General features: G+C 39.3%; 2 protein-coding genes across 5 annotated transcripts in view; both read right to left on the minus strand.

The window, feature by feature from the left end:
• TAF2 (TATA-box binding protein associated factor 2) overlaps positions 1–11,353 on the minus strand; it is a 94,716-nt gene extending 83,363 nt beyond the window's left edge. For all 4 annotated transcript variants that reach the window (XM_055314142.1, XM_055314140.1, XM_055314143.1 and 1 more), the window contains exons 1-3: positions 10,974–11,353; positions 10,449–10,502; positions 2,242–2,402 (exon numbers count right to left, since the gene is read on the minus strand). In XM_055314142.1, the coding sequence (XP_055170117.1) occupies positions 2,242–2,402; positions 10,449–10,502; positions 10,974–11,057 (299 nt within the window). In that variant the 5' untranslated portion in view covers positions 11,058–11,353. The remainder of the gene's footprint in view (positions 1–2,241; positions 2,403–10,448; positions 10,503–10,973) is intronic.
• Positions 11,354–12,627: 1,274 nt separating this feature from the next.
• DSCC1 (DNA replication and sister chromatid cohesion 1) overlaps positions 12,628–27,458 on the minus strand; it is a 20,746-nt gene continuing 5,915 nt past the window's right edge. Inside the window, exons 2-9 of the mRNA XM_055314444.1 lie at positions 26,814–26,982; positions 23,779–23,913; positions 21,105–21,195; positions 19,861–19,999; positions 19,138–19,190; positions 18,775–18,929; positions 16,109–16,257; positions 12,628–13,383 (exon numbers count right to left, since the gene is read on the minus strand). Coding sequence (XP_055170419.1) covers positions 13,275–13,383; positions 16,109–16,257; positions 18,775–18,929; positions 19,138–19,190; positions 19,861–19,999; positions 21,105–21,195; positions 23,779–23,913; positions 26,814–26,982 — 1,000 coding nt within the window. The 3' untranslated portion in view covers positions 12,628–13,274. The remainder of the gene's footprint in view (positions 13,384–16,108; positions 16,258–18,774; positions 18,930–19,137; positions 19,191–19,860; positions 20,000–21,104; positions 21,196–23,778; positions 23,914–26,813; positions 26,983–27,458) is intronic.

Consider the following 27,458-nt stretch of genomic DNA (forward strand, 5'->3'; position numbering starts at 1 on the left):
GCTATAAGTGATGAAGATCTTCCCTATCACTACAGAAAAATTTTAGGGGATATAATGACCGCAAAACAAACATGGCAAGAGTAAAGCTGGCTTCCTCAACAGATGTAGAGTCCATTGTTCCTGTCATTGCACCATCACAGATTATATTCTCTGAGACCTGAGCAGCAACAACTGGTACAGCAGATGTGTAAACATTGTTTTGTTACTGGCAGATGGAGAGGCTTCTTACCCTGTTATCAAATGCATAGTTCTAGCGTTAACTGGGTAGTTTTCTGGACTCTAGGAAGGCAATGGCATCCCTACCCTTTTACAGGTTCCTTTTCCATTCATTAGTGATGTATATTTGCTACTTCAAAGACAGGTCTTTCTTTTTTTTTTCTGAGGGAAAAAAGATGCAAATGATTTCATAATAAGTGTTTTCATATAAGTTCTACAAGTGTGGCTGAAAAAGCAATGTAATTTCAACAACTCCTCTTTATCAAATGGGATTTATGGGAGCGATTCAGAGATTCCCTGAATTTTTCCAACAGCATTCCCTTTTTTATTCTCTAAGTCTGAAAGATTCTGAACCAATGATAATTCAAACCAAATAAAATGTCTAAAGATAAGCCTCCTTTCTCAACCCTTCTAATCCCTTAAGGTGATGTTCTTAGGCATTTGCCTCAGTCAGAATCACCTGGCACACTAGTTAAAACATAAATTGCAGGACTATATATATATATCCCGAGTTTCTGATTCAGCAGATCTAAGCCAAAGCATGAGAATCTGCATTTGTCTTTTTTTTTTCTTTCAAGATTTTATTTAAATTCTAGTTAGTTAACATATACTGCAGTATTAGTTTCAGGAGAATTTAGTGTCATCACTTGCATGTAACACCAAGTGCTCATTACAACATGTGTCCCCTTAACATCCCACCCCACCACCACCTCCCCTCTAGCAACCCCTCAGTTTGTTTCCTATTGTTAAGAGTCTTTGATGGCTTGCCTTCCCCTCTGTTTTTAGCTAATTTTTTTCTAACAAGTTTCCAGGTGATGCTGATGCTGCCTGTCTGGAAATCACACTTTGAGAATTGCTGCCTTATGGCATCCAGACAAGCTAATATACCATTTTGACTAAAAACAAGTTATAATGAAATTTTGGCAATGCACCCCAAAATAGTGAATCATGATACAATCCAAATCTAATCTTTGGAAAGACAAGTGCCCTCAAATGTGCTGACAGTACTTAAATTAATACAAATGTTACTGGGCAGACTCAAGTAATACTAAGAAAAGCCTTAAAAATAATAAGTAATCCCATTTGCCCAAGGAAATAATTCAAAGAAGAATAAACTTATCTGTGCCAAAATATTCACTCAACATACTTATGATATCAAAAGCTGGAAATTATACAAATGCCAAACAACTCGAAAACAATCATGCAAACTGCAGACTACTAAGTAAATGGGATATTACCTGACCATAAAAATGATAGTAAGTGAAGCATATCATACGTGGTAGAGACAAAATATTTAAATGAAAAAAAAACAAAAAACTGATCACAACATGTTTACTAAAAACAAAAACAAAAACAAAAACAAAAAAACCAAAAAGAAAAGAGACGTAACCTCAATAGATTCAGTATTTATTTAAAGTGAAGGAAAGAGATATTAAGAAACAGTATTTTTGCATGATATTCTAAAGCAGTCAAAATATTTTATAAATATTTTAAAGTAGTCTCTGGTCTACGGATTATAGCAACCACCTAGCCTACTGAAGATCACATGTAATATTTATGAAGTATTTTTTTAAAAGACATTAAAAGTAGGAAAATGGTGAAAAAATTTATTTAAAATTCTCAGGTAATACTTCTTTAAAACTAGTTGGGCAGAGCTAGTAAAATTTCTTGAACCAAGTGTGCAGAGTGGTAAGAGAAATTACAATTAGGAAAAAAATTGGGATTCAGAGTCCAATAATAATCTAAGAAAAATCTGTTAAAAAATTAATCCAATAATATGGGGAACATATAACTATTAGAAATATTAACTTTTATTTATTTATTTTTTTATTTATTTATGATAGCCACAGAGAGAGAGAGAGGCAGAGACACAGGCAGAGGGAGAAGCAGGCTCCATGCACTGGGAGCCCGATGTGGGATTCGATCCTGGGTCTCCAGGATCGCACCCTGGGCCAAAGGCAGGCGCCAAACCGCTGCGCCACCCAGGGATCCCAGAAATATTAACTTTTAAAGTACAAAACTTACTGTTTTGATTCATTGTGACAGACTTCCAAAGTTGGGTCATTATAAATAAAAGCAGCTTCTAAATCATTGATCCTTACTCGGTATATTCTACACTGTTTGCTGTTCAACTTGATTCTATTCAAGTTTGCAACTGTTGGAAATATAGTCAGTTCCACGAATCCCTGCAAAGATAAAGAATAATAACTTCATTATAATTAAGATTGGTAGGTTTTAGAAAATATGTATTTTTATTTCTACTACTTACATTTACTTACATAATTATTTCTACCATTTATACTACACTTCAGAGACAGAATCCCAAATAGCTACATACACATAAGAGCTCTCCAAGTATCTTCATTTCAAACATTATTGTCCTAATGAATGAACAAGTGTGAATTATGTATACTTTAACTTCTTGGTAATTCATATTCACTATCAGTGAAAATGAGACCTTCTGCTAGAAGAAAAGTAAAAGGACTCACTATTCTCAAATACAAGAATTTCTAGACAGACTGGAACTCAAACAGGGAAGAAAGAAGAAAAAAAAATGACAGAGCAGAAAGAGAACCAAAACCAGGTTGGTGAGTAAAAGAACATGGCCCTCCAAAATGGGAATCAAATGGGAAAGATGGGCCAACGGAACACGTCATATAAGTTCAGTGATTTTACTCCCATGGGTAAAAACCTGATGTACTCCAATGTGAAATATGAGAAGGCATGCATGAAGCAGCAGCATTTCAGGGGCTGCAGAGTAAACAGGAAAATTTCAGAAGCTGCAATGGGAATAGCTAAGATGAAATGTGGCAGCAACCATAGGGAACTAAAGTATAATAATTATAATGGCTATTATTTAGTGAGCACTACTATATGCCAGGCACTATGCTGGATACTTTCCTATGTTCCCTCTAATCCCACTAACAACTGAAAAAAGTATTTTTACTCTTCATAAATAAGTTAATGAAGTTAAGAAAATTAGTAATTAGTAAGTGGAGAACTGACATTCAAACCCACATCTAAATGACTCCAACGGAGTCCTATTCTGCTATTTTTAGTACAAGGCTTTAAGTAATATCCAAGAATTTTTTTATAACATTCAGCACAACTGCTCAAAAGTCTAGATATTCTGCAGCCCCATTCCCTCTAATTCCCAAATATGAAGAGCTATACATCCTTAAATTATACTACCTACACAGACCTACATGATAGCAAATGAGAAAAGAAAGAGAAGCCAAAACGCTGATGAAAGTTGTTTAAAGGTGTAAACTATTAGCAATTGAACAAGACCAAAATTCTCTTAATTAGCCTATCAGCAATCCAATGACCAATTCATATAAACAAACTTAGATTAGCTCAAAGACAGCAAACGGAATCAAGACAACAGCAAACTTGAACTATAATAGAAAATATTATGGTAAGTGCTTTAAGTTAACAGTTAACTACATGAGCGGGACATAAGAACAGGATTTGGCTTTCTAGACTAAGGTTAACAATGACAGAACAGTGAATGAAGTGTGGTATTTCATGAAGATAGGGAAAACCCAGTCTCCTTGTATCATCAGGTCTCTGACACCACCTAGAGCCCTAACCTATATTTGACTCCAACATTCAGATCCATTAACTTCCACAAGTCTCCAGTCCTGGTCATTTCTGACCACTGGCACTACTGCAGGGCCCCCTGGTCACCTAAGCTCTCATCCAAGTCTCTTCTCCTTCTTGCTCCTTGTTCCCTCCCAATCACTTGACAGGTGACCATCTTCCTATACTGTTCTAAATAACCTCCCCTGCACCATTCAATTTTTTCAAGAACTCCTCTACCTTCTAGCCTTAGATAAAATATATCTTGAATCCCTTTGACAAGAATTACTTATTCTTTCATTCAGTATAAATTATGGGAGGGGAAAACAATTATGGGAGACTTCCTGGTATCAAATGCTACTCTAGATCATTCATAGCATTTTAGAGAGCATATGCTATAAGAGCCAGGCAATATAATGTCCTCATTAAATAAATGTTTTCCGGAGGTAAACTGCCTGCATTCAAATCCAAACTCTACCACTTAATGACTGTATGATCGTTAGTTACTCTAGTTCTCTTTTCCTCATCTGTAAAGTAGAATAATGACACTACCTCCCGTTTGGTGATATGACAACCGAGCACTTCAATATATAGAAAATCATAGTGGACATCTAATAAATGCCTAAGAAATGTTATTATTCTTTTCCACTTCTTTTCCTTAGTGTTCATGCCATACAGGTCCACCACCCGCTATTTCTCTTCATCAGTATCTCCCAAATTCCCCAACATTCAACCCCAATTCATTGAAGGTCATACTCTTCATTTCTAACCCACCTTTTGCCCTCCTGCTACATATAACTATTTTTCCCTACTGTTCAAAACTGATCCTTCCACTGGTCCATTGGAGGCCATACTCTACAGTATCCTCAAAAATCCCACTCTATTAATTATCCTCTCCTGTAATTATAATACCTCCTCCCTACAGGATTTTTTCCTGTGCCTATAAACCATGTTCAAAACTCACATATCATTCCTTTAAACCTTGGTATCTATGTCACATTCAAATGAATTAATTTTTGCCCTCTTCCTGGAGGTATCTCATATCTTGCTTCTGAAATGATAATTCCTGGGGTCCCAAAACCTTACCACAGTCTACTAATCATACTGGAAGTCTTCGGAGGTCAAATACTAAAGGGAGTAACAGCCCATGGCTATTTCAGCTTATTTTCCCAGCCCCAGAACATACAGCATATATTTTAGTAACTGACAAATCCCTATACTTGTTCTCTAACCAGCACAGCAAGGACTATTATGGAAGGGCTAAGATAATATATCAAAGCAACCTAACACCCCTTGGGGAACTGCAGAGATTAGTGCCAACAGATATTTCAAAGATGCCTACTACATCTTCATTTAATTCAAGTATTTGGCCAATACAAAAGTCAAGGAGGTTTTAGAATTATCACAAACCTGCCAATCACAACCACAGTTTCAGATGTAGTATTTCTACTGCAGCAAATCAGCACAGCTCTTGGTAACTAATACTGCAAGCAACTAACTATCAAGCAAATACCTTTTGCTTCCAATTCTTATCAGAAACACACACACACACACACACACACACACACACACAGGTTGCCTTCAAAAAGAGCAGAACCCCTTCACATTCATGTAATAACTAAAAGCTATATCAACTCTCCTACTCAAAACATAGTCCAAAAGTCCCTTGATTCCAAGATAGCCCATAAAGAATTATATTAGTATGTTATATTGACAACATTATGCTAACTGCAACTGGTAAGAAGCAAGTTCCCCAAAAGCTTTAATAAAATCACATGAAAGTTCAGGGGCTTATCACATTAATAAAGCTTCTCAGGTTCCAGTATTCTAAGGCATATAGAAATATACATTTCAAATGAAGGATAAGTTGCTTCATTTTGTACTACCCACCAAGGTAGAGAGAAAGAGGAAGAGACACAAAACTTGGTGGGCTTCTTTGAATTCTAGAGGCAATATATACATTTGGGCATACCACTTACCAGGTAACCTATTAAGCTGTCAGCTTTGAGAGGGATCTAGACTAAAAAGTTCTACAGCAGATCCAGGCTGTAGTTCAAGCTGCCCTGCCACTTGGGTCTTATGACTCAGCAGATCCAATGGCAACTGGAAATGTCCATGGCAGACAGATGCTCTACACAATCTGGCTTTTTCCGATAGAATGACAGTGCAAATTCCTGAGGTTTGAGAGGAAGGCTACAAACTCTTCTGTCAGCAACTATATTCCATTTGCAAAGCAACGACTGGTTTGCTACTAGACCCTTCAGTAGGAACTCAATACATGACCATGGGACTCTCAAAGACTGTTCCCTGAAATGACCATGATGAAAAGAAGAGTAATATAAAGCTCTAAAAAATAAAACTGGAAAAAAATAAAATAAAATAAAACTGGGCATGTACAGCATTTTTCCACTTTAAGGTGGAGATAACACATCTAAGCCAGGCCCAAGCACGTTCATAAAGCACAGGCAACAGCACGAGCAGGTGTTCAGAATCTAGTAAAACTTCCTCTCACTGCTTCTCTACCTCTCCCTCAATCTATCCCTATGGTCTCATGGAGAGTTCCCTATACTGTTAACAGGACAAAGCACAAGCCTGAATTATGACTAAGTGCACAGGATGCTACCACCAGCTGGAACTGGATGGGAGTTGCCATTAGAATGTCACTGAAGTGTGGCCCTGAAAGAGGTAGGAAGAAAGTCCTACAGCTAACAAAACACTGGGAAATACATCTGGCTGTACATTCTTTGTAAAAATAGAGACGTCCTGAAGTATACAACTACACTGACCCATGGGCAACTGCTAATGGGTTGATTAAGAACTTGATAAGAAAAAAATTAAAAGGAAGATGGTAAGAGAAGTATACAGATGGATTTCTCAGAGCAGGTACAATGTGAAAATATCCATGTTGTTATCACATAAATGATCATCAGAGGACATAACCGCAGAAAGGACCCTCAAAAATAAACTGGCAAGATGAAGTAGAGATCAGACTCTTTCCCTTGTCACTCTACTCAACATACAAAGTGGTCACAGTGGCAGAATAGAGGCTATGCATGAGCCCAACAACATGGTCCTCCGCCCACCAAGGACCATCTGGCTACCACCATTGCTAAGCGCCTACTACCAACAGCACAGGATCATACTAAACGTCCAATAAGGTACTTACTGGAGGGACCAGTCAGTGACTTGATAAGAGAACAACTATGTAACAGCTCACATCAAGAACATCTTTTTCCTTACAAGAGCAGACATATTCTAGATTTTCCCTCCCTAAACATAGTTACAGAAAATCTCATATATTGTTGTAGTATCTCATACATGCCTCTAAGGTTCAGGGAAGTGTGGTGATGGGATCTTACGCACAAAATCTACTGATTTTATCTTGTGCCCTATCATCCAGAAGCACTGGCATGACCAACTGCTGAAGGCTCAGTTACAGCATCGAGGGACCTCCAACAGAATGCTGTTTTAACAAGTGGACAGTATATAGGATCATCTCTCCATAGCCAAAACAGATTTGTGATGGTAAAAGTTGGAGTGACTGTTCTCACTATTGTATCGAAAAAACACTGAAGGAATTTTTGCTGTCTTTATAACCTTGGATTCAGTATGTTTGGCCAGTAGAAAAATATATCCATGAGGACACACAGTCATGGTTCCATTACATTGGAAACTAAGACTGTCCCTTGACCGCTTTCAGTTCCTCATGCTACCAAACCATCAGGCACAGAAAGAGGTCATTATGGCAACAGGAAGGACAAATCCCAATTACCAAACAGGAACTCATGTTATGCTTATACAGTAGACAACACTTACATCTGCAGTTCAAGGGAATTCATGGAATGCCTCTTAGGGCTCACTTGACTAAGAGCCCCAAACAATGGAAAACTGCAACCCAGGGCAGGTCAGGACAAGCAAGGACACAGATCCTAAAGAAATGAAGATCTGGGTCAGACCAACAGAAATGTCAGCAGAAGAAAAAGGAAAAATGGAACAGGTAGAAGAACAAGGAAGCTGTGTTTAGCAACTTTGGCCTTGACACCAGCTAAAGAAAGCAGGGGCTATAGCAATTAAGTTCCACACACTCTCTTACCTACTTTTCTTTCCACTATTTTGTATGAAAGATACTGGTGGTAGCTAATACTTTCAGTAGGAATAGAGCTAAGCTGCCGTATCTTCATACGAACTCATGAGGTGAGGGACTAGCAAACTCCCCAAAGGGTCAGACAGTAAATAGGCTTTGTGGGCCACACAGTCTCTGTCACAAGTACTCAACTCTGCCACTCTGGAGCACTCCAAAGTGCTCCAAAGCACTTTAGACAATGTATAAATAAATGAGTGTGGCTGTGCTCCAATAAAACCTGTGACAAAAATAGGTAGTCAGCCACTGCCGACCTCTGGAATAGCCGATAAGACTTTGTTAAATTCCCAGTGTGGGACTACTAGCTTTTCATCTCAACAAAGAGCAAGAGAGGATGGTTTGGGAGCAAACAGGTGGACTGTTCTAGATATTCTCCTTTTGCCCCTCTTTCTCCACCACAGGAGTTACATTAATTGGCCACTAGCCCTTTAGCTTCCCGTTGGGGTGGTCAAATGGGAAGCTTGAGGAGAAAACTGGAGAGCAGAAGGAAAGTGAGTTCATTACATTTATCCCTCCAGGATACTTGCTGCCTAGCTGAGGGAGGCAGTAACTTCATTCTTCTACCAAAGACCACACCTTCTATAAGGTGACACTTTCCTAAAGCTACCATAGTCTACTATACTCTAGTAACTTCTGCCTTCCTATGTTCTTTCAGGTTTGGAAGTGGTAACTGTTCCTTGTTGCTAACCTAGTGTGCCTCACCATATCTTGGTTTCTCTTAATCCTGTTTGTTCTAAATAGTCCTTTTACTACTTTCCCTCAATTAATCTGTATGAATATGCCATTTACTTCCTTCTAGGACCCTAACCCATACACCATCCGACCAATTTTTCTAGTGGAAAACTCCCAAATCATTCACAACTCCTTCCAAACATTCTTGTAAGAGTCATCTGCAATTCTTTCCATCTATAATTTTGGCAGGGACAGAGGACGTGGAGAGGGGAAACAGCAGAAAGGAGCTGCCGGTGACTCTTAGAGGTCTTCAATTAAAAAATGGCTCCATCACTTCCTAACTTTATGTCCTGAAGAAAGTTACTTAGTCTCCAGTCTTTCAGATGCTTTATTTTTTTTAAAAAAGGATTAAAACAGTATCTACTTCATGGAGTTATTGTAAAGATTTAGTGAGGTCACACATATAAAACCTTGGAAAAGTTTCGTGCATAGTTTGTACTCAATAAAGGTTCACTGTAATTCAGCCAATCATGTCAATTCTATTGCTAGACCATTTTCATATAGTTATCTTCATTCAAGGCTTCATCATTTCTCCCCAAGATTGTTACAGCAACTTCTTAACTAAACTCTCTATTTCTCATATCTTCCCTACCCAATTAATACAACACAACACACCTAAAGTATCCTTCCATGAAGTACAAGGTAAATACAGTTGACCTCTGAACGACACAGGCTTGAACGGCACAGGCCCACTTATATGTGGATTTTCTCCCAATACAGGGTGGTACTGTAAACTTATTTTCCTTACAATTTTCTTAATAACACATTCTTTTTCTACCTTACTTCATTACAAGAATACATTCTATAATAAACAGACGAAATATGCATTAAGCAATTCTTCATGTTACTGGTAACACTTCTGGTCAACAGTAGGCTATTAGAAGCTAAGTTAGTTTCTGGGAAGTCAAAAGCTATACCCATATTTTTGACTGTGTAGGGGGTCAGGACCCCTAACCCCTACATTATTCAAGGGTCAGCTGTAATCATATGTAAGGAATAATGATAGAGAAATTCCTTAAATATGGAGATGGGACTCAGTGAACCTTTAAGGATTCTGTGATTCCTACGGTAGTTTACTTTTCTATTTCACAATACAGCCCATCTTAAGTAAACATATGCATACAGGGATAACAGTTGTGGAGGGACGTTCAGCAAAAAGACAAAACAAAACAAAAAAACACCAAAGACGGTTCACTAAGATTTTGTCTATTTAATACAGGTCTCCCTAAATTAAGTACTTAGGTAGTCATGGACTGCCCCAGAATAGATTATAAATGCAATCTAAATATATCAAAAGGATAGGGTGGTGTTTACTAGATTCCAAACACCTCACCTAAACCTTTATAAAGCAACGACGCACCTAAACTAGGTCAGCCGTGAATCAGAAAACAAAACTGGCCTCTTAGCAGCCAAGTTAAGTCAGAGAGCGTGCTAACCTTAATTTTTTTACACAAAAAATGTTCACTATGGGCTTACTCTTGTTTCATGCACAATTCTAAAATGCTTGATAATAGAGACTTCTGTATTCCACGACAGATTAAACAGAATAAAATGTTAACCCAGAAACAAAACAGAGAGAGAGAGAGAGAGAGAGAGAGAGAGAAGGGAGACCTGAGGAGGCAGCCAGGAGAGCAGCAAGGCTATGCACCCTGAAGTCACACAGGTCTGAATTCTAAATCTCACCTATTCTTGACACATAAGTCACCTGGAAAGAAAGTTTCTGAATATTGTAAAGGCCGAACTTGTTACTGTTTATCATCGTTGACTATACACTTACCACAACAGATTTTCTCTGGAAGTTTATGTTGTTGATGCAGACGACCTGATGGGTTGTATACAGAAAAAGAATAAATAAATAAATAAAAAACAAAACATTCCTATTATTAAATAAAAACACAATTCTATCCAAACAGAGACAAGAGGTTCTAAGCAGCTCACAATCTTATCTTCTACAATCTTGCTAATTAAGGTAATTGCAGGTTTTATCAACAGTCACAAAAACAGATTTCTTCGGGGAAAAAAAAACGCACACACACACACAACTAGGTACCATAAGAAGAACACTTATTGACCTGCAAGGAATATTAAATCTGAAAAAAAAAGGGGGGGGGGATATTAAATCTGTTCAACACCACTGCCACCGAAAACCATTCACAGGGTCCTGCAAACCCCATTTCCATGGGGGAGCGGGCTCCGGTCTCCCACTACATTTCTCAGGCCCCCTAAGGCAGCTTCGAGCAATCACAGAATAGAAATAAGGAAAAATAAAAGCTAGAAGAAAGGAAGATGGAAAAAATACTTATAATTTATACGGCCTTGGGCTTTCAAAGCCCTTGTCTCCTTTCTTCCTGTTCATTCTGGCGGGCTCTAAACCAGTAGGCGGCATGAAGCGCTCCCACCGAGCTGGGCTTCGCGGCTTCCCCGCTTCCCGGGGGGCGTCGGGGCATTACCAGCCCCCGGCACCTCTCGCTCCCCGCTCCCCCGCGCTCCCGACAGTCATGCCCCGCAGCCAGGGGTCCCTCGGCGCCCACGACCGGCCGCGTCCGATCCGCCGCCGCCCGCTTCGAACTCGCTTCCCCGATTCGGGTCCTTTTATCCGCTGCGACGGGCTTGTCACGAAGATGCTGCTCTGAGCGACCGCTCCAGGGCCCCGTCGGCCGACATCTTGCCGGTCACCTCTGACCTGTGCCGTCGGCGGAAGTGGGGCGGCTGCGGGAGCGGGAGCCGGAAGCTCTGCGTGAGTGGGTGGGGCTTGCGCGGGAATCTGGGAGATTTCGCCTTTGGCTTTCCGTACATCCGCAGCACGAGGTAAGGTAAAGTTGAGGGAATATATGGGGGTTTGCGAAGAACGCGGCGGAGAGGCGGTGGGCGTCTGGGTAATCAGGACTTCGTGGAACCAGGAGACGCCGGGTCCCGCTTGTGGGCTGAGCGAACCGACGCCCCGAGTGCTTTGGACCCGGTGACTTGAGCTGTGCAACGTGTAAATTAGACCCCGGGTAGTCTAACTCCGACCCCGGAGTCCTCCCTTGGGTTCCGGCACCTCCGGACTTTTTAAATGGTTGCACATGGTTAGAACACAAATATTGCAGAGACGCTCTGGGGCCACTGGCTTTGGCAGTTCATGTACAAGAGAGTAAAAAGGTGTGAATTTCAGTAATAGTTAAATGTTAGGTCACGTGGATTACCCATTAACTTTTTTTTTTTTTTCTTCCAATCTTGGACCAGATTTATCTTTGGCCTAACCCCTCAAGGGGTGCTGGTGACAGGGTACTAGCCAAGTTAAAATTAATTTGGACTGAAGTCTAAATGAATACAAATCAGGGAATAAAGTCATAAAGGAACTTTATCAAGCATGCCAAAACCCACTAGAAATTACTTGTAATTTTCCCGTATCGCCCGTGCCAGTTTCTTCCACTAAGGGGATAACAAACCGCCCTCTTGGTATTCTTGACAGAAGATGGAGGATCAAATAAATCCATTTCGTCCCAAAATTCACGTTGACATCAGCCAGGCGACACAGCAGCTATTACCAAGCCCATTTCCTCAATGCAAATGACTAATTTAGGTAACAGAATCTAGTGACTCCCTATTTCAGTGGAATGTTGAAAGTAGAGGGGAAATCACTTGTGAAATGACATCCAAGTGAATAAGTCATTTCTAGGATAGTAATAGTAATATTTAGTGCTCTGAAAAGCCTTTATTTGTTATTTTTTAAAGATTTTATTTATTTATTCATGAGAGACGGAGAGGCAGAGGGAGAAGCAGGCTCCCTGAACGCAGCCTGATGCAGGACTCAATCCCAGGACCCTGGGATCACACTCTGAGCCAAAGGCAGATGCTCAACCACTGAGCCACCCACGTGCCCCTCTGAAAAGTCTTTAATTTTTTTTTTGAATTTTTATTTATTTATGATAGTCACACAGAGAGAGAGGCAGAGACACAGGCAGAGGGAAGCAGGCTCCATGCACCGGGAGCCCGACGTGGGATTCGATCCCGGGTCTCCAGGATCGCGCCCTGGGCCAAAGGCAGGCGCTAAACTGCTGCGCCATCCAGGGATTCCCTTTAAATTTGTTAATGGTTAGAATGTCAAATCCTAATAAAAAAATAATAATTGCATCTTTTTAAGATTTTATTTATTTAATTCATGAGAGATGAGGCGGAGACGCAGGCAGAAGGAGAAGCAGGCTCCATGCACCGGGAGCCCAATGCAGGACTCGATCTGGGATCTCCAGGATCACGCCCTGGGCCAAAGGCAGGCGCTAAACTGCTGAGCCACCCAGGGATCCCCAAAAGATGCAATTTTAAATATAAAAAAGGGAACACTCTTTTTCTGTAAATAAAACCATACAGACTTAAGATATACTAAATACAGGAAACAACACTGTATGCATAATGTAAAAATAACTTGAAAGACATAGAAATATCCTGTTATATTTAAGGGAAAGAGAACAGTAGTTTCAAAATGCTTAAGATCTGGAGAAAAAGGCTTCAAAGCAATAGGTTTTTTTAAAATCTGGAATACAAATATATTCAAGAATCTTTTTCTTAGAATCATCAGCGTTTATGAAGCAACTTTAGTCCCAAGGAACAGACTGTTATTCTTTTAAGAAATGGGCCTTCTTGAGTTGTAAACTTTAACACCATTTTGTATTGAAGATCGAGAATATTTGGTGAGTAATGCACCTATTGTTTGCTTCTCTCCACACAAATCTCTGTGGGAACAATAAAAAAAAAACGAATAGCATTAATGTGTTAGGGAACATAATATTCACAGTGCTAGTTATTTATATCTCTCTTGCCTAAGTCCATCTTTCCAACAAGCCTAAGGATGTGTGTTTGTGGGAGAGATAGGGTAGGGAGTAGTCACTAAGCCTGAATTGAACTAGGTACTTTACATATATTACTTATTTTAACCACAGAAACAGTAAAAGTAATGTATTATTTAACCCTACCTTAGATATGAGGAAGCTAAGCTCAGGTAGTAAAGGATGGAACCAAACTTTGCTGCTAGTTCTGCATGACTTCTTAGTCCATTTGTTTTCCCCCATTACATCACACAGCCTCCAAATTAGAAATATAAGCCATGGGATATAGGAAGGTCTAGGCACAGAGACCCTGGATCCTAGGCTACCTGTGTGTGCTTATCTGTGTTACCTACTCTCCCTGAACTTTAGCTTTGTCTTCCGTACCCCAAAGAGGAGTAGGACTTCACCATACAAGGTGAAGGAAGAATGAAAGGACATGGGCTGGAGAGGGAGCAAAGGCAAAGTCATACAGGGCCTTAATGAACATGGAAAGGAACTGTGATTTAATTCTAAGTATAAAGGGAAGTCACTAGGAGGGTTTTAATTAATGGAAAAGCAGAATGTGATCTAAGTTTTAAAAAATGGAGGCAATGAGTTGATTATGGAAGCTAAGTGGTGAGTACATGACAGGTTCACTATATTGTCACTTTTGAATGTTTAAAAATTTTCAAAATAAAAAGTTTACAAAGTGGGACATGGAAGAGGAAAAAACTTAAGTAGAGAGACCAATTCAGAGCCAGGAACTAGATGACCCATTAGGATTTGCTCCTACTTTGAACCAGGGAGAGAGAGAAAAAGACAAATATGAAATATGATTCCTGGACTTTTTTGCTTGAGTAACTGAATTAATGGTGGTCATGTTAAGTGAGAAGTAGAAGATGGAGTTAGGACAAGGAGGAACCACAGTTCTGTTCCGAGCATGATATCCAGTGGAAATGTTCATTAGGCAGCTAGATATGAGAAATCAGAACTTAAGGAAAAGATCAAGTATGAAGATAAAATTAGGAAGTCATTAAATTTAATTCCAGGCCTAGATGAGGGCACTAAGGAAAAAAATATAAATGAAAAAGCAGATGGTCAAGAATAGTCCTAGAGCACACCAACACTTGAAGACTGGGGAAAAACAGGGAGACATGAGCAAAAGAGACAGAAAAGGAGCTGCCTTGGGAGAGAAGGGACACAACTGGTGTGTTTCAAGTAGAAAGTGATCTACAGTGTCCCAACAGTGTGAAGAGGCCAAGTTAACAAGGACAGACAAGTGACTACTGAACGTAGAAAGATGGATGCCAACGGGTTAAGGAAAGAATGGGAGACAGAAACATAAATGAGTACACAAACTTTTCACAGGAGTTTCCTGGAAAGGAAAGCTCATCTTATTGTACTTTAACATGAGCAATACTACAGAAAACCTGATGGAAATAATCCCTGCAGATAGGGAGACATCAATCACACAGGGGAAAGGGGATAACTAGCGGATATATGTCTTTAATAAGGCAGAGGGATGATCCAGTGCAGAAAGAGGATTGGCCTTAGGAGCAGGGACAGTTCATGCACTATACATGAAGGACTGCAAAGGGAGTGTGTATGTGGACACAATACAAGGACATAATGCTGGCAGGTATGGCAGTAGGAAAGAAGTTATCCTGGGCACATGGGTGGCTCAGCAGTTGAGCGTCTGCCTTCGGTTCAGGGCATGATCCCGGAGTCCCGAGATCAAGTCCCATATCAGGTTTCCTGCAGGGAGCCTGCTTCTCCCTCTGCCTATGTCTCTGCCCCCCTCTCTCTCTGTGTCTCTCATGAATAAATAAATAAAATCTTAAAAAAAAGTTGTCCTTGTCTTTTCTCATCTGTTTGCATTTTCTCAAGAAGCAAGGCCACAAGCTGAGGGTGAAGAGGAAGATGGAAATTGTGATGATATGAAAAGCAGAATTATGAAAGCCGAGCTCCAAGGGCAGAAGATTTTCATACAGAAATGGGGCTTTGCCACGGACACTGCTAAGTACCACTTAATCTCTTAAGACTGGCAAGTGCCATTATGTCTTTTTCTCCAGGAAATTTCACTTGCATGTAGGCATAGAGTAAGCAGAAAACTTGGGTTTAATCTTTATAGATTTTTGTCAGAGAGGTCTAACAAGAGGGAGAAAGGGTTGTGGGAGCAAACCATGCACAGTAGACGCTAGAGACCCCAACCAGGAAATCCAAACTGGGTAGAAAGAAGACATGAAAGGTGAGACATAGTGAAGAGATGGTAGCATTAGTGCAGCTGAGGTCCTGTAAAGAGTGACTAAAGAACTAATTTGTTCTGCAATCTGGCATCTATCAAAATGTTAAAGCAATGTGGCAGGAAAGATAGGAAGTACCGATTAGAGAGAGTGCTTGCTTTGGAGTCAGAGTGGGGTATGTAGTCTGTCCCTCTAAGAGCTATCTGTTGTAGGAAGGAGGGCAGAAAAGTGGTTTTAGATGCAGGATGAGGAAGAAACACAACACATTCCCCACCTCCAGAAGCAGAAGTTGTGAAGGATGAGAGAAGACAGCCACCACTTGAAAAAGTTTCAAAGGAAGCCATGTCCTCAGAGAATACTCAAAAAATACTCAAAAGAACCCTCAAAGCCCATTTTAGTACATTACTTACTGAATATATGGAGCTATGTCTTCTTCTGTCCATTTTTCCCTTAGAGAGAATAGACTGTTAAAACGTTCTTGATTATCCTCAGGTAAATCATCTACTTTTAGCAAAAATATGATTTCCGGTCTCGAGTGTCTATCCACCAAGGCCAAACCCTATTTTAAAAATGAAATGAAAAAGGTCAGTTAAAATAACGTTCTAGTGTTTAAATAGGACTCATTCGTTTACCTTTAGGTTTAGCGGGGCCTAAGCCGTTTAAAATGTCAGCTACGTGTAACTTGACACAAACTACCCACAGACCTTCAATGGCCTTTTTCATAAAAAGAATTCCATTAAACAGTGAATTCTCCTCTTCCTTTCTACAATTTGCCTTCCACTGCTCCATTTATCAGGATAGCTTGGGTTCAAGGTCACCCATGACCTGTCATTGCCAAATCCAGTGGGCCCTTTCCTTGGATCTGCTGCCCTGTTTTCTTTGTTAATGTTGCTTCATCTCTCTTTGAACCTCCATCTCTGACCATCACTGTCTCATTGTTTTCCTAATGCAACATTACAGTTTCCTGGGTTTCTACCCTGATGCCTCAACTTGTCTGTCACTCTCCTTTGTGGTTCAACTCGCCTCAACTGAACCTGTGACTGCAAACACCACTTACTTGTTAATGACAGTAACATATGCATCTTCAACTCCAATCACTCTTCCGAGGATGAGCACACAAACTCTAGATCCAAACCTACCAATGAGTTCCTTGTGTTTGTTACCCAAAACTGCTCTAGTCCCATGATCCTACAAAACCATGAGACCTGGGCATTATCCTAGGTTCCATTATTCAAACCCCATACCTATGAGATCAGTCAATCCTACAGGTCTTAAGGCCTCAACATTTTCCCATCCATTCTCTATCAACTATTTCTTTGGCCAGTACTTTACAGTTAGGAGTACTGTAAGTGTAGAGAGTCTGGAGATTTCTCCTTTTTCATAATCTAACCAACCTTCCATCCAACCATCCTCAATGTCACTGTTCTTTCCAAAAGGCAAAGTTCATCAGGTAGCTCTTCTGATGTCACTAAAAGGCCCAAAGAGCTTTCTAATTAAGAGTGAAATTCCTTAGCACAGACCATAGTGTCCCTCACTGATTCACCAACACCTTATATTCTAGTCATAGATCCCTACCAAAAATGCCCCATTTGTATCCCTCCATGCCCTGGAACATGCTCTCCTGGATCTCCATCTCTGCCCTTCCATCTAGAGAATTAATAGTTCATCCTTTCAAACCTGGCAGCTAAAACAGCTATTCCTTCAGAAAATCATCCCCAATAGACCAGTCACATGGTTAAGTCCCCTTTCTTTGCTCCCATAACAACCTGTATATGCGCTTTCCGTGACACATCACCCTACATTCTAAAAAGAGATTTATACATGTAATGTGCACGGCCCCCCTTGCCAGAGCCCAGGCTGAGGACACTGATGGCATGTTGTGTGATGTTTTCTCCTCAGCATCTAGGATGGCGCCTAGACATAAAAGGAACTCTGTAAATATTAAGCAAATCCTTTCACAATTTAACAAATACTTACTGAGCATACACTATACGACAGGCATATGGCATATGTATTGGCAAGCAACAGTGAACAAAATTCTATCAAAATGGAGACTGGGGAACACACATATTAAACATTTTCCCAGAGCTAAGCGATAAATGCCATGAAGGAAAAATACAGGGTGCTATGCCAAAATAAAACAGGAGGCATTTTTTGAGAGTAAGGGAAAGCCTCCTTGAGGAAGTGACTGAAGGATGAATAAAAGGCAGCAAAGTGAATTTACTAAGAAGGTCATTCTAGAAGAAAAAGCCTTGTGTGAATGTCCTAAGGTAGGAGAGAGCTTGATCTTGAAAATCTGAAAGAAAGCTGGTATGCAGTGAGGAGAGAAGGAGGAAGAGATGGAGCTATGGGGGAGACGATGAAGCGTTTTAAGGCCAAGATACAAATTCTGGATTTTTTATCTTATATACTATGGGTAACCATTGAATAATTAAGCATGGCATTCATCTAATCTGACTGGCATTTATTTTTAAGCTTTTATTTATTTATTTGAGAGTGAGAGAGCATAGGAGGGGGAGGGGGGAAGAGAGAGAGAGAGAGAGAGAGATCGAGATCACAAGCGGGGGAGGGGCAGAAGGAGAAGCAGACTCCATGGTAAGCAGGGAGCCAGACATGGGATTCGATCCCAGGACCCTGGGATCATGACCTGAACCAAAAGCAGATGCTTAATCAACTAAGCCACCCTGGCCCCCCGACTAGCATTTTTAAAAGGTCACTCTCTTTAGCAGCACTGCACAGAATGGATTAGAGGTGGGCAAAACTAAAAATACAGAGGGCTTGCTCTTTACAGCCAGACGAACACGGACAGTTTGGGCTACAACAGTGCTGGTGGGAACAGAGAAGATGAAATACACCAGGCAAGAAGCAAGGATTAACTGTACATGTGCCTGAGAGATCTGAGGTGACAGAAATGTTCTAAAATTAGTGATGGACTGAATGTATAGTGTACTCCTGATGGAAATGATGGCTAGGAAAATAAAAGTGGCTCCAAACTCAGTTGCAATAGATTGCATGTCACCTGGTAACTAACAAGACTTACCTGAGTTATGGTATCATGTGTCATTGCTAACCTTACCTTAAGCTGATCAAGACTAGTTATCATTCCTTCAGGCACACTCTGTTGCCACACTTCTTGAAACTCAGCAAGATTAAATTTCACTGCATTCTGAAGTAGCATCTGTGCTGTTGCTCTGCATATTTTATCAGCACTCAATTCAAAATAAACTTCACCTAAGGAAAAGGTAGCCGACAATTTCACGTTTTCTTCTGATAATTCAATATACTACTACTGTTCCCTTTTCCCCAGTGTAATTTCTCAAAAAATTACACACAACTCACTTCCCACAAACACATGTAGTTCTTGTTTTTAACAGGCACACACTTTAGAAGGGCATACCAATTCTAACACACACAAGTTAAAATACTTTCCAAATCTTACCTTCTTCTATATATTTCTTTCCATAACATTTAAGACAGTGTTCAATCATTTCCCTGAAAATTTTAAAACACTCATTTGAAAAGTTATCACATTTTTTATGCATTATATCTTATAAAAACTTAAGATAGAAGTTTGAGATTTGAAATACTAAGTGACTTTGGTTGCTAAGTAAAATTTTACACAGGAACTAACAAAAACATACTGGAAGCTACTACATGCTAGGCCCATGCTAAACATTTTTTCATGAATTATGTGAGCATACATTTATTATAAGTTAGCTTAAGCATAATTCTTTATATTTTTTATGGTTGGAAAAAACAGAGATGATGTACATTTATTCAGCCCAGTGACCAAAACTCCTAAGTCCTTCCTGGTCATATATTTTTAAAATTTTCATAAGATATCAAAATTATAAATGGTCTATGCCCTAGGTTTAGTTCCACCCTAGAATATATTCCCCCCCCCCTTTTTTTTTTTTTTAAAGATTTTAAAGATTGAGAGAAACAGAGAGAGAGTGCATGTGCACATGTCAGCATAAGCAGGAGGGGTAGTGAAAGAAGCAGGTTCCTTGCTGAGCAGGGAGCCTGATAGGGGCTCAATCCCAGGACACTGGAATCATGATCTGAGCAGAAGGCAGACACTTAACCAACTGAGCCACCGAAGTACCCCAATAACTTTCTTTCCTTTAAGGAAATTTGGAGGGACAGTGATTAAAATACTTACTCTGGCTCCAATGGTCCAAGTTCCTGAAGGCATGGATTCAAAGGAACTTTATCAAAGGACCAAGATTCAGAATCCACAAGCTGAGTTACATGATTCAGAAGTTTCATCTCATAATCAAAATCAAGAATCCTCCAGTAACCTACAAATTCCAAAAGTAATAGTTACAAAGGACATTTTAAGCAAGTTAGTGTGCTTTTGCCCAGGACAAAAAATTGATACTCAAAATCTTAGCTTTCTTTATAAGCAATGCTCCTTTTTATGCTTTCCTCCTAATCATTATAAATTTTGTCTTTAGAGAAACTAAGTGGTATTTAAAAAGTGCTTTACATTATGATTTGCACTGATCTTTTTTTTTTTTTTTTTTAGAGCTTTAATAATTATCTCAGAATAATCTTGCCAATCCAACTAGAAATGTGGAAACCTGTAGCTGGTACAGTGATTTCATTAGAACACTGTACCAATAAGATAAAGGCTGTAGGTTTGATATCCCACATGGTGATCTCCACCCTGGGGCATTGCCATGGTTCTAACACTCATCTTAGTTGTCTTTTAGGGGTGTTCTCATGCTCATAAAGAAACCTAGATCACTCAAGAATCAACAGATGCACAGCATGAACCAATGGCAAGATAAAGGCTGGGTATCAAGATACCTTTCCTATTATGGTGAAAGATCGCAGAAATGCCATCTTATCATTGAAGGCCCTACCACCAGCCCTGGAGAAACAAATCAAGTACAAATCCACCATTTTCAAGGGAGAATGTTATTTTTGCTATTCTGAAAAAGTAAAAGCAACATTAGAAAAGGAAATGTATGATGTGCATCTGAGAAAGAACACTAGAAATAATCTATGTACCCCTTGACACATACCAAAATTTTATCCATGTCCATGCAAGAAGTGAAAAATGCAAAGGTTGCATTAAAATCCATTGGTTTCTAACCTCAACATTCATGTATCCATATACCATAGCAATTAACAAACAGCAGGCATCCATAATTAAAAACTATTTCTTATGCTTAGGATCAAATGTGCCTCAAGAAAAAGCCATGTTAAGTAGTGGTTGGAGTCACTGGTCACACTTCTTCATGTAAAGATCACATGTAGTCTTTAAATACAATACAAATATTATCATCTTTAAGCCCAAAAGAGATTAAATAAATAGTATGCAATGGATGAAGATGTCCATAAATTTCTCTCACGATGCTCAATTGCATCTTTATTAATAATTATAGTACATAATGCTACCTTCAATCTCACAGGCATTTAGAACTTGTAATTGGGTCATTATTTCTTCCTCGCTTGCCTGAATTTGATCCAGCAAATCTTCGGTTGTATACTGAAACAAGAAAAAAACCACAAAAAACATTTTAAGGCCTTTGAAGATTTTGTTTTAAATAGACTTAATTTTTTAATTTTAATTTTTTTTAAGATTTAAAAAATGTTTTTACTTATTCATTTGAGAGAGAGTGAGAGCACAAGCAGGGAAAACAGTCAGACAGAGGAGAAGCAGACTCCCTGCCGAGCAGGGAGCCTGATACAAGGGCTCAATCACAGGACTCTGGGATCATGACCTGAGTTGAAGGCAGACGCTTATTGATCGAGCCACCTGGGTGCCGCTGAAGAACATTTTTTTTTAGACTCTTTGAATTTCGGGGAATAAATACATAGAACAGACTGAGGCAATATTTATACTATAGCTCAATTTCTCTATTTAAGACTTTATTTAATCTTAAAAATCGTAATCACAGAGAGAGGGGCAAAGACACAGGCAGAGGGAGAAGCAGGCTCCCTGTGGGGAGCCTGATGTGGGACTTGATCCCAGGACCCTGGGATCATGCCCTAAGCTGAAAGCAGATGCTCAACCACTAAGTCACCCAGGCGTCCCTATAGCTCAAATTCTTCTGAAAATATATAATTATTTTTTTTGAAAATATATAATTATTATACGAAATCTTAGAAGAAAATAACGGGTAAATTTTTGTGATGTAGAATTTAGCAATAGTTTCATAGATAGGACACCAAAAACACAAGAAACAAAAGAAAACGGATAAATTGGACTTTATCAAAACGAAAAACTTTTGTACTTCATCAAAATATTATCACACAAAAGGAAAAATATTGTATGATTCCACTTGTATGGGATATTTAGAATAGTCAAATTTACAGAGATGAAAAGTAGAATAGTGATTGCCAGTGGAGGTGAGGCAGGGGAGACTGGGGGGTTGGTGTTTAATGGGTATCTAGTTTCGACTTGGTAAGATGAATGGTTTCTATGGATGCATGGTAGTCATGGTTGCAGAACAATGTGAATATACTTAATGCCACAGAACTATTCAAATAAAAATGGTTAAGATGGTAAACTTTATAGGATGTACAATTATCATAATTAAAAAAAATCAAGAGTGAAAACACAACCCACAAAATGAAAGAAAATTGAAGCATATTACATATCTGATAAGGAACTTGTATTTAGACTATATCAAGAATGCTTCTACAACTCAGTAATAAAGAGCCAAATAACCAAATTAAAAATTGGGCAAAGGAATTCCCAAATCAACATTTTTAATGAAATATAGTCAGAGAAGCACATAAAAAGATGCTTTAACATTATCAGTCATTAGGGAAATGCACATCGAAACCACAATGATACCACTTCAAATCCACTGATATTGATACAAAAAAGACAGATAATGACATGTGCTATCAGAGATGGGGAGAAACTGGAGCCCACATATAATAGGAATGTGAAATGGTACAGCTACTTTGGAAAACAGTTCCTCAAAAAGTTATGAAGATGCCCATCAATTCCATTCTTATTATGTACATACCCAAGAGAAATAAAACCATAGGTCCACTAGAAACCTGTACATGAAAGTTAACAAGCTTGTTCTTCATCATAATCAAAACAGGAAACTGCCCAAATTTCTATCAACTAACGAATGAATAAATATGATATATCCATAAGATGGAGTATTTTTAGCAATAAAGAGAAATAAACTACTGATATATGCTACAACATGAATGAACCTTGAAATCATCATGTCAAGTCAAAAAAGCCAGTCAGAAAAGGTCACATATTATATGACTCTATCCATATAAAATGCCAGAAGAGGTAAATAAGGAGACTGAAGGTAGATTAGTGGTTGCCTGGGGCTGGTGAGAGAAGGAACCACGGAAAGGTAAGATCAGAAGGTTAACAGTTAAGATTAGAAGGTATAGGGTTTCCTCGGGGTGATGAAAACGTTCTAAATGTCACTGTGGTGACTGACCACACAGCTCTGTGAATATACTAAAACCAGTGAATTAAAGCCGCTTTAAAATGAGTGAACTGACTGGTATATAAAATTGTATCTCAATAAAGTGGTTACCAAAAAAAAGAAAAAAAAATCAATCAGTGGGAAAAAAGAGAACATAAATAGAGCCTTTAGAACACCCGTATAGTTCTATAATTTTGAATTACATTAAAAACCTTAGAATTTTTTTTATTTGACTTGTAAATATTTTTCCGTATTCCCAGGAATCAGTTAATTCTCACAGAGAATAAGAATATTTTCCATTTCCATAATGTCTTAAGAGCCATAAATTTTTAATTAAATAAAAATTAATTTAACTTCTAAAAATCGTATTAAATAATTAGGAACATGTAAAGCTTTCAGCTCCATAAATGACATGATATCTAGGATTTGCTTCAAAGTACTACAGAAAAAGAAAAAAGAAGCAGGGGGACAGAAGCAACAAGATTGACAAAATACTGATAAAAGTTCAACTGAGTGGTAAATATATGGGGGTCTCTCTGCTTTGGGATATGTTTGAAATTTTCATAATATAAACACTCTAAGTAAAAATGTCACTATTAAGTGCCTCTAATTATAGTTCTGTTTTTTAAATTTCAAACAAAATAAATGAAAATAAGTCTTACTTTTGAATGATTTGAATCCTTTTCTTTTTGACTGTCAGGTCCTTCATAGGTGTTTTCCATCAAAAGTTTCTTTAGCTTCTTTAATTTGGGTCGGCATCTTCTTAATTCCCAATAATTATTAGAAAAACCAAAGATCTGGAAAATATAAATATACAACCTTTTAGGGGCCATTCTCAAAGAAAACGTCATACAAAATTTCAACCAACTCATCTGCTCTCAATAAGAAGAGAGAGCCAAGTATTCTGCTTTCCATTGAGAAGGCATCCTTCAGCATCTCAAGCAAATGGATGGGTATTTTCAGGAAATATCTTTTCAAACCCCAATAAGACGACACTGACAACACAGTAAGGAATCAGTCATCGAGCTCAATATCTCAAGTGTACTCTGGAAACTAAGGTATGACCAGAAAAAGAATGATCAAGATGGTGTCAGTTCTGCAAACCTGATGGAAACAATAGGAAATGAATATTTCTAGGCTGAAAACAGAAAATAGAGACATGATCACAGTCTTCAAGTAATGAAGGGATATTAAGGGAAAGAGGGAGTATCCTTGTTCTTTGTTGCTTACTGTATCAAAATCTAACAAAGTTAAGGAAGAAAGACATCTTTTCAATGCAAGAACTTCCTAGACTTGCAGCTAATTCTTTATTGGACTTGTGAAATAGTGAGGCTCATCACTCAGAGCAATCCAGTTGACTAGTGGCTACTTGATGGGTGAATAAGATATTCCTCTCTACTTCTGGGACTTGCCAGTGTCTAGCATTTGGTAGGAAGGGGCTCAATAAGTGGTTTACATAAATAAGGGTGGGGGGGGGAGCTGAACTGGATTATAGGTGGAGTACCTTCCAACTCTAAAATGCAAGGTCAGGGGATGCTTCCACTTTCGAGCTAGGACAAGGCTTGATTTACAAGACGAGGCCCAGACCTGATGGTGAAGCTGCTGAATTTGAGGATTCCAAAAGAGGAACTTAAGGACCAAACCAAAAAGCCTGAGTTCATTCACAGTCATGAACTTGACAGCCTGTAGGCTTCATCCAAAGCACAGATGTTGGTGTGTGCTTTGTATGGTGTGGAAGGGATAATACAGAGTTGAAATTAGTTGCCGATGTGGAAATATTAGATTTTGTCCCAAGATCTAAATGTCAAGGCTTTCTTGAAAACAAGATTTCAGAAGATTTGGCAGCTCTGGGCCTGCTTTTCCACAAGGCCAAGCTGTGGCTGCCCACCTACATGAGGCTTGTGCTCTTCAATTTGCCATGGACTCCATCATTCTCTATTACTGCTGAGACTGGTATCCACTACCAATTTATCAAAAATAGCCTGTTCTGCCCATGTGCATTGCTTACCTAGACCTTCCAGGCACCTGAAGTGCAACCACAGATTAAAACTTTAGTTGGTAGATCTTTGAGGTGTCTGGGTGGTTCAGTTTGGTTAAGCATCTCCTGTTGTGACTCAGGTCATGATCCCAGGGTCCGGATATCAAGCCTCACATCAGGCATTCTGTTTCTCCCTCTCCCTCTGCCCCTCTCCCTGCTTATGCTTTTTCTCTAATAAATAAAATCTTAAAAAACAAACTTTAGGTGTTAGATCTTTTTTTTTTTAAACACCAGTTTAATTTTTTTTTAATTTATTTATTTATGATAGTCACAGAGAGAGAGAGAGGCAGAGACATAGGCAGAGGGAGAAGCAGGCTCCATGCACCAGGAGCCCGATATGGGATTCGATCCCGGGTCCCCAGGATTGCGCCCTGAGCCAAAGGCAGGCGCCAAACCGCTGCGCCACCCAGGGATCCCTAGGTGTTAGATCTTCATTGCACTCTACCCAGTCTCAGTGCACAGAATTCCCACAATGAGAGTTCAGAGGCACTCCCATATGGTTATATTCCTGCACAACACCTACAAAACAGGTGTTGGATGTGAAAATAACATTTTACAAAAGAAAACTGCCCATGTTTTCTTTTTTTAGTTAATTACAATTGAAACACAGCACCCTAAAAAACCAAAATAGAAGATTTACTGAAGTTCTTCTAGCAACATCATAGATCACTGAAATTTCTCAGTATTTTCCCTTATTTGTATCCCAATTCTAAGGCAATAGTTAGCCTAAAGTCACTCTGAAGAGAATTAAGGGCTGTGTTTTGATCATGATGTGTGTAATAATCTAGCCAGGATGGAAACTCCTGTTTGGTATCTGCCATCAGTAGTCTCCATAATAATTAAGAATTTGTTATACATGGTTAGAGATAGTAATGAGCTAAATCAACCTCAAAGGTGAGAAACACGTCTGCCTCAAAAACTCAAATTTCTTCATTTCTCCACCTCATAAACAGGACTTAAAGCATTAGTTGCAGTTTGAGAGTCTCTTTTCAAAACATAGCTACAGCAAGACTTACTAAAAATAGGTAATAGGGACGCCGGGTGGCTCACTGGTTGAGCATCTGCCTTTGGCTCAGGTCATGATCCCAGGGTCCCAGGATCGAGTCCCACATCAGGTTCCCTGCATGGAGCCTGCTTCTCCCTCTGCCTAGGTCCCTGCCCCTGTGTCTCTTTCTCTCTCTGTGTGTGTCTCATGAATAAATAAATGGATTTTTTTTAAAAGGTAACACTTTTAGAATATGTCACCTAATAACAAGCTTTCCATGTTGCAAAAAATGGTCATCTTGTCTAGGACTTAAAAATCCAATAGGGAAAATAAGACAACTTCACACGACTCCAAACAAACGATGCTGAGAAATTTGAAATTTCATTAGAGAACTTTTCAATGATTAAAAAAATCTGTAGGTGTGAAATGCATAGAGATTTATTTATTATGTTATAGGGGATGGAAGAGAGGCAAAGGGGCAGAATCTCAAGCAAACTCCCTGCTGAGCATGGAGCCCAAATTGGGGCTTGATCCCACCCCCCTGAAATCATGACCTGAGCCTTAACCAACTGAGCCACGCAGGTGCTCTGACCAACACCTAAAGATTTTAATTAAAGGCAATATTAGCACCTGTGTTGTGATTCTCATATAAATTAGAAGGCAGGGAACAGTACCTCAGTGTGAATAATGTTACAATGTGTTTCTTCCATCTTCAGCTGGTCAGGAGTCTTACAACCAGGAATAAAAAGCAACATATTGGAAGTGTCTGCTATTCTCAAGTCATAGGTTTTGTCTTTACTGCACAGCACAGCCTGCTCATCTTTATCACCCCGAATCACAAGACTGCAGGAAATGGGAAGAGAAAATACATGGTTTATCGAGGCACCAATGGACACCTTCATTACAAACAGTTCCAAAATCCTCTAAGCTTATAGAATTTAAAATTATATCCTGAAGGCTGTCTGGCCCCAGTTTTCACCACCCTCACACACATGTTAGGCTCATGGAGCAAGGGTGAGCCCAGATGAAACAAAGGGGTACCAGGTGACCTTACTAAGGAAAAATAATTCAACATGGGCAAGAAAGATACAAAGAGGCCTAGAGGCCAAATATCACCACATTGTATCTTCATGCAAACTGCTGGGAAGAGCAAAAGAGAAGCATCAGGTAGCTTCCACCAGGATATCAATTTCCTAAACCATGTTAAAGCAGTACTTCTCAACCGTATGCATAGGCACCTCAGAGAATCCTGTTAAAAAACTGAATCCCACCCTGCAAGTCTGGGATGGGACCCAGGATTCTGCATTTCTAACAAACTC

Source organism: Nyctereutes procyonoides, unplaced genomic scaffold (genome assembly GCF_905146905.1).
Source record: "Nyctereutes procyonoides isolate TBG_1078 unplaced genomic scaffold, NYPRO_anot_genome, whole genome shotgun sequence".
NCBI lineage: Eukaryota > Metazoa > Chordata > Mammalia > Carnivora > Canidae > Nyctereutes > Nyctereutes procyonoides.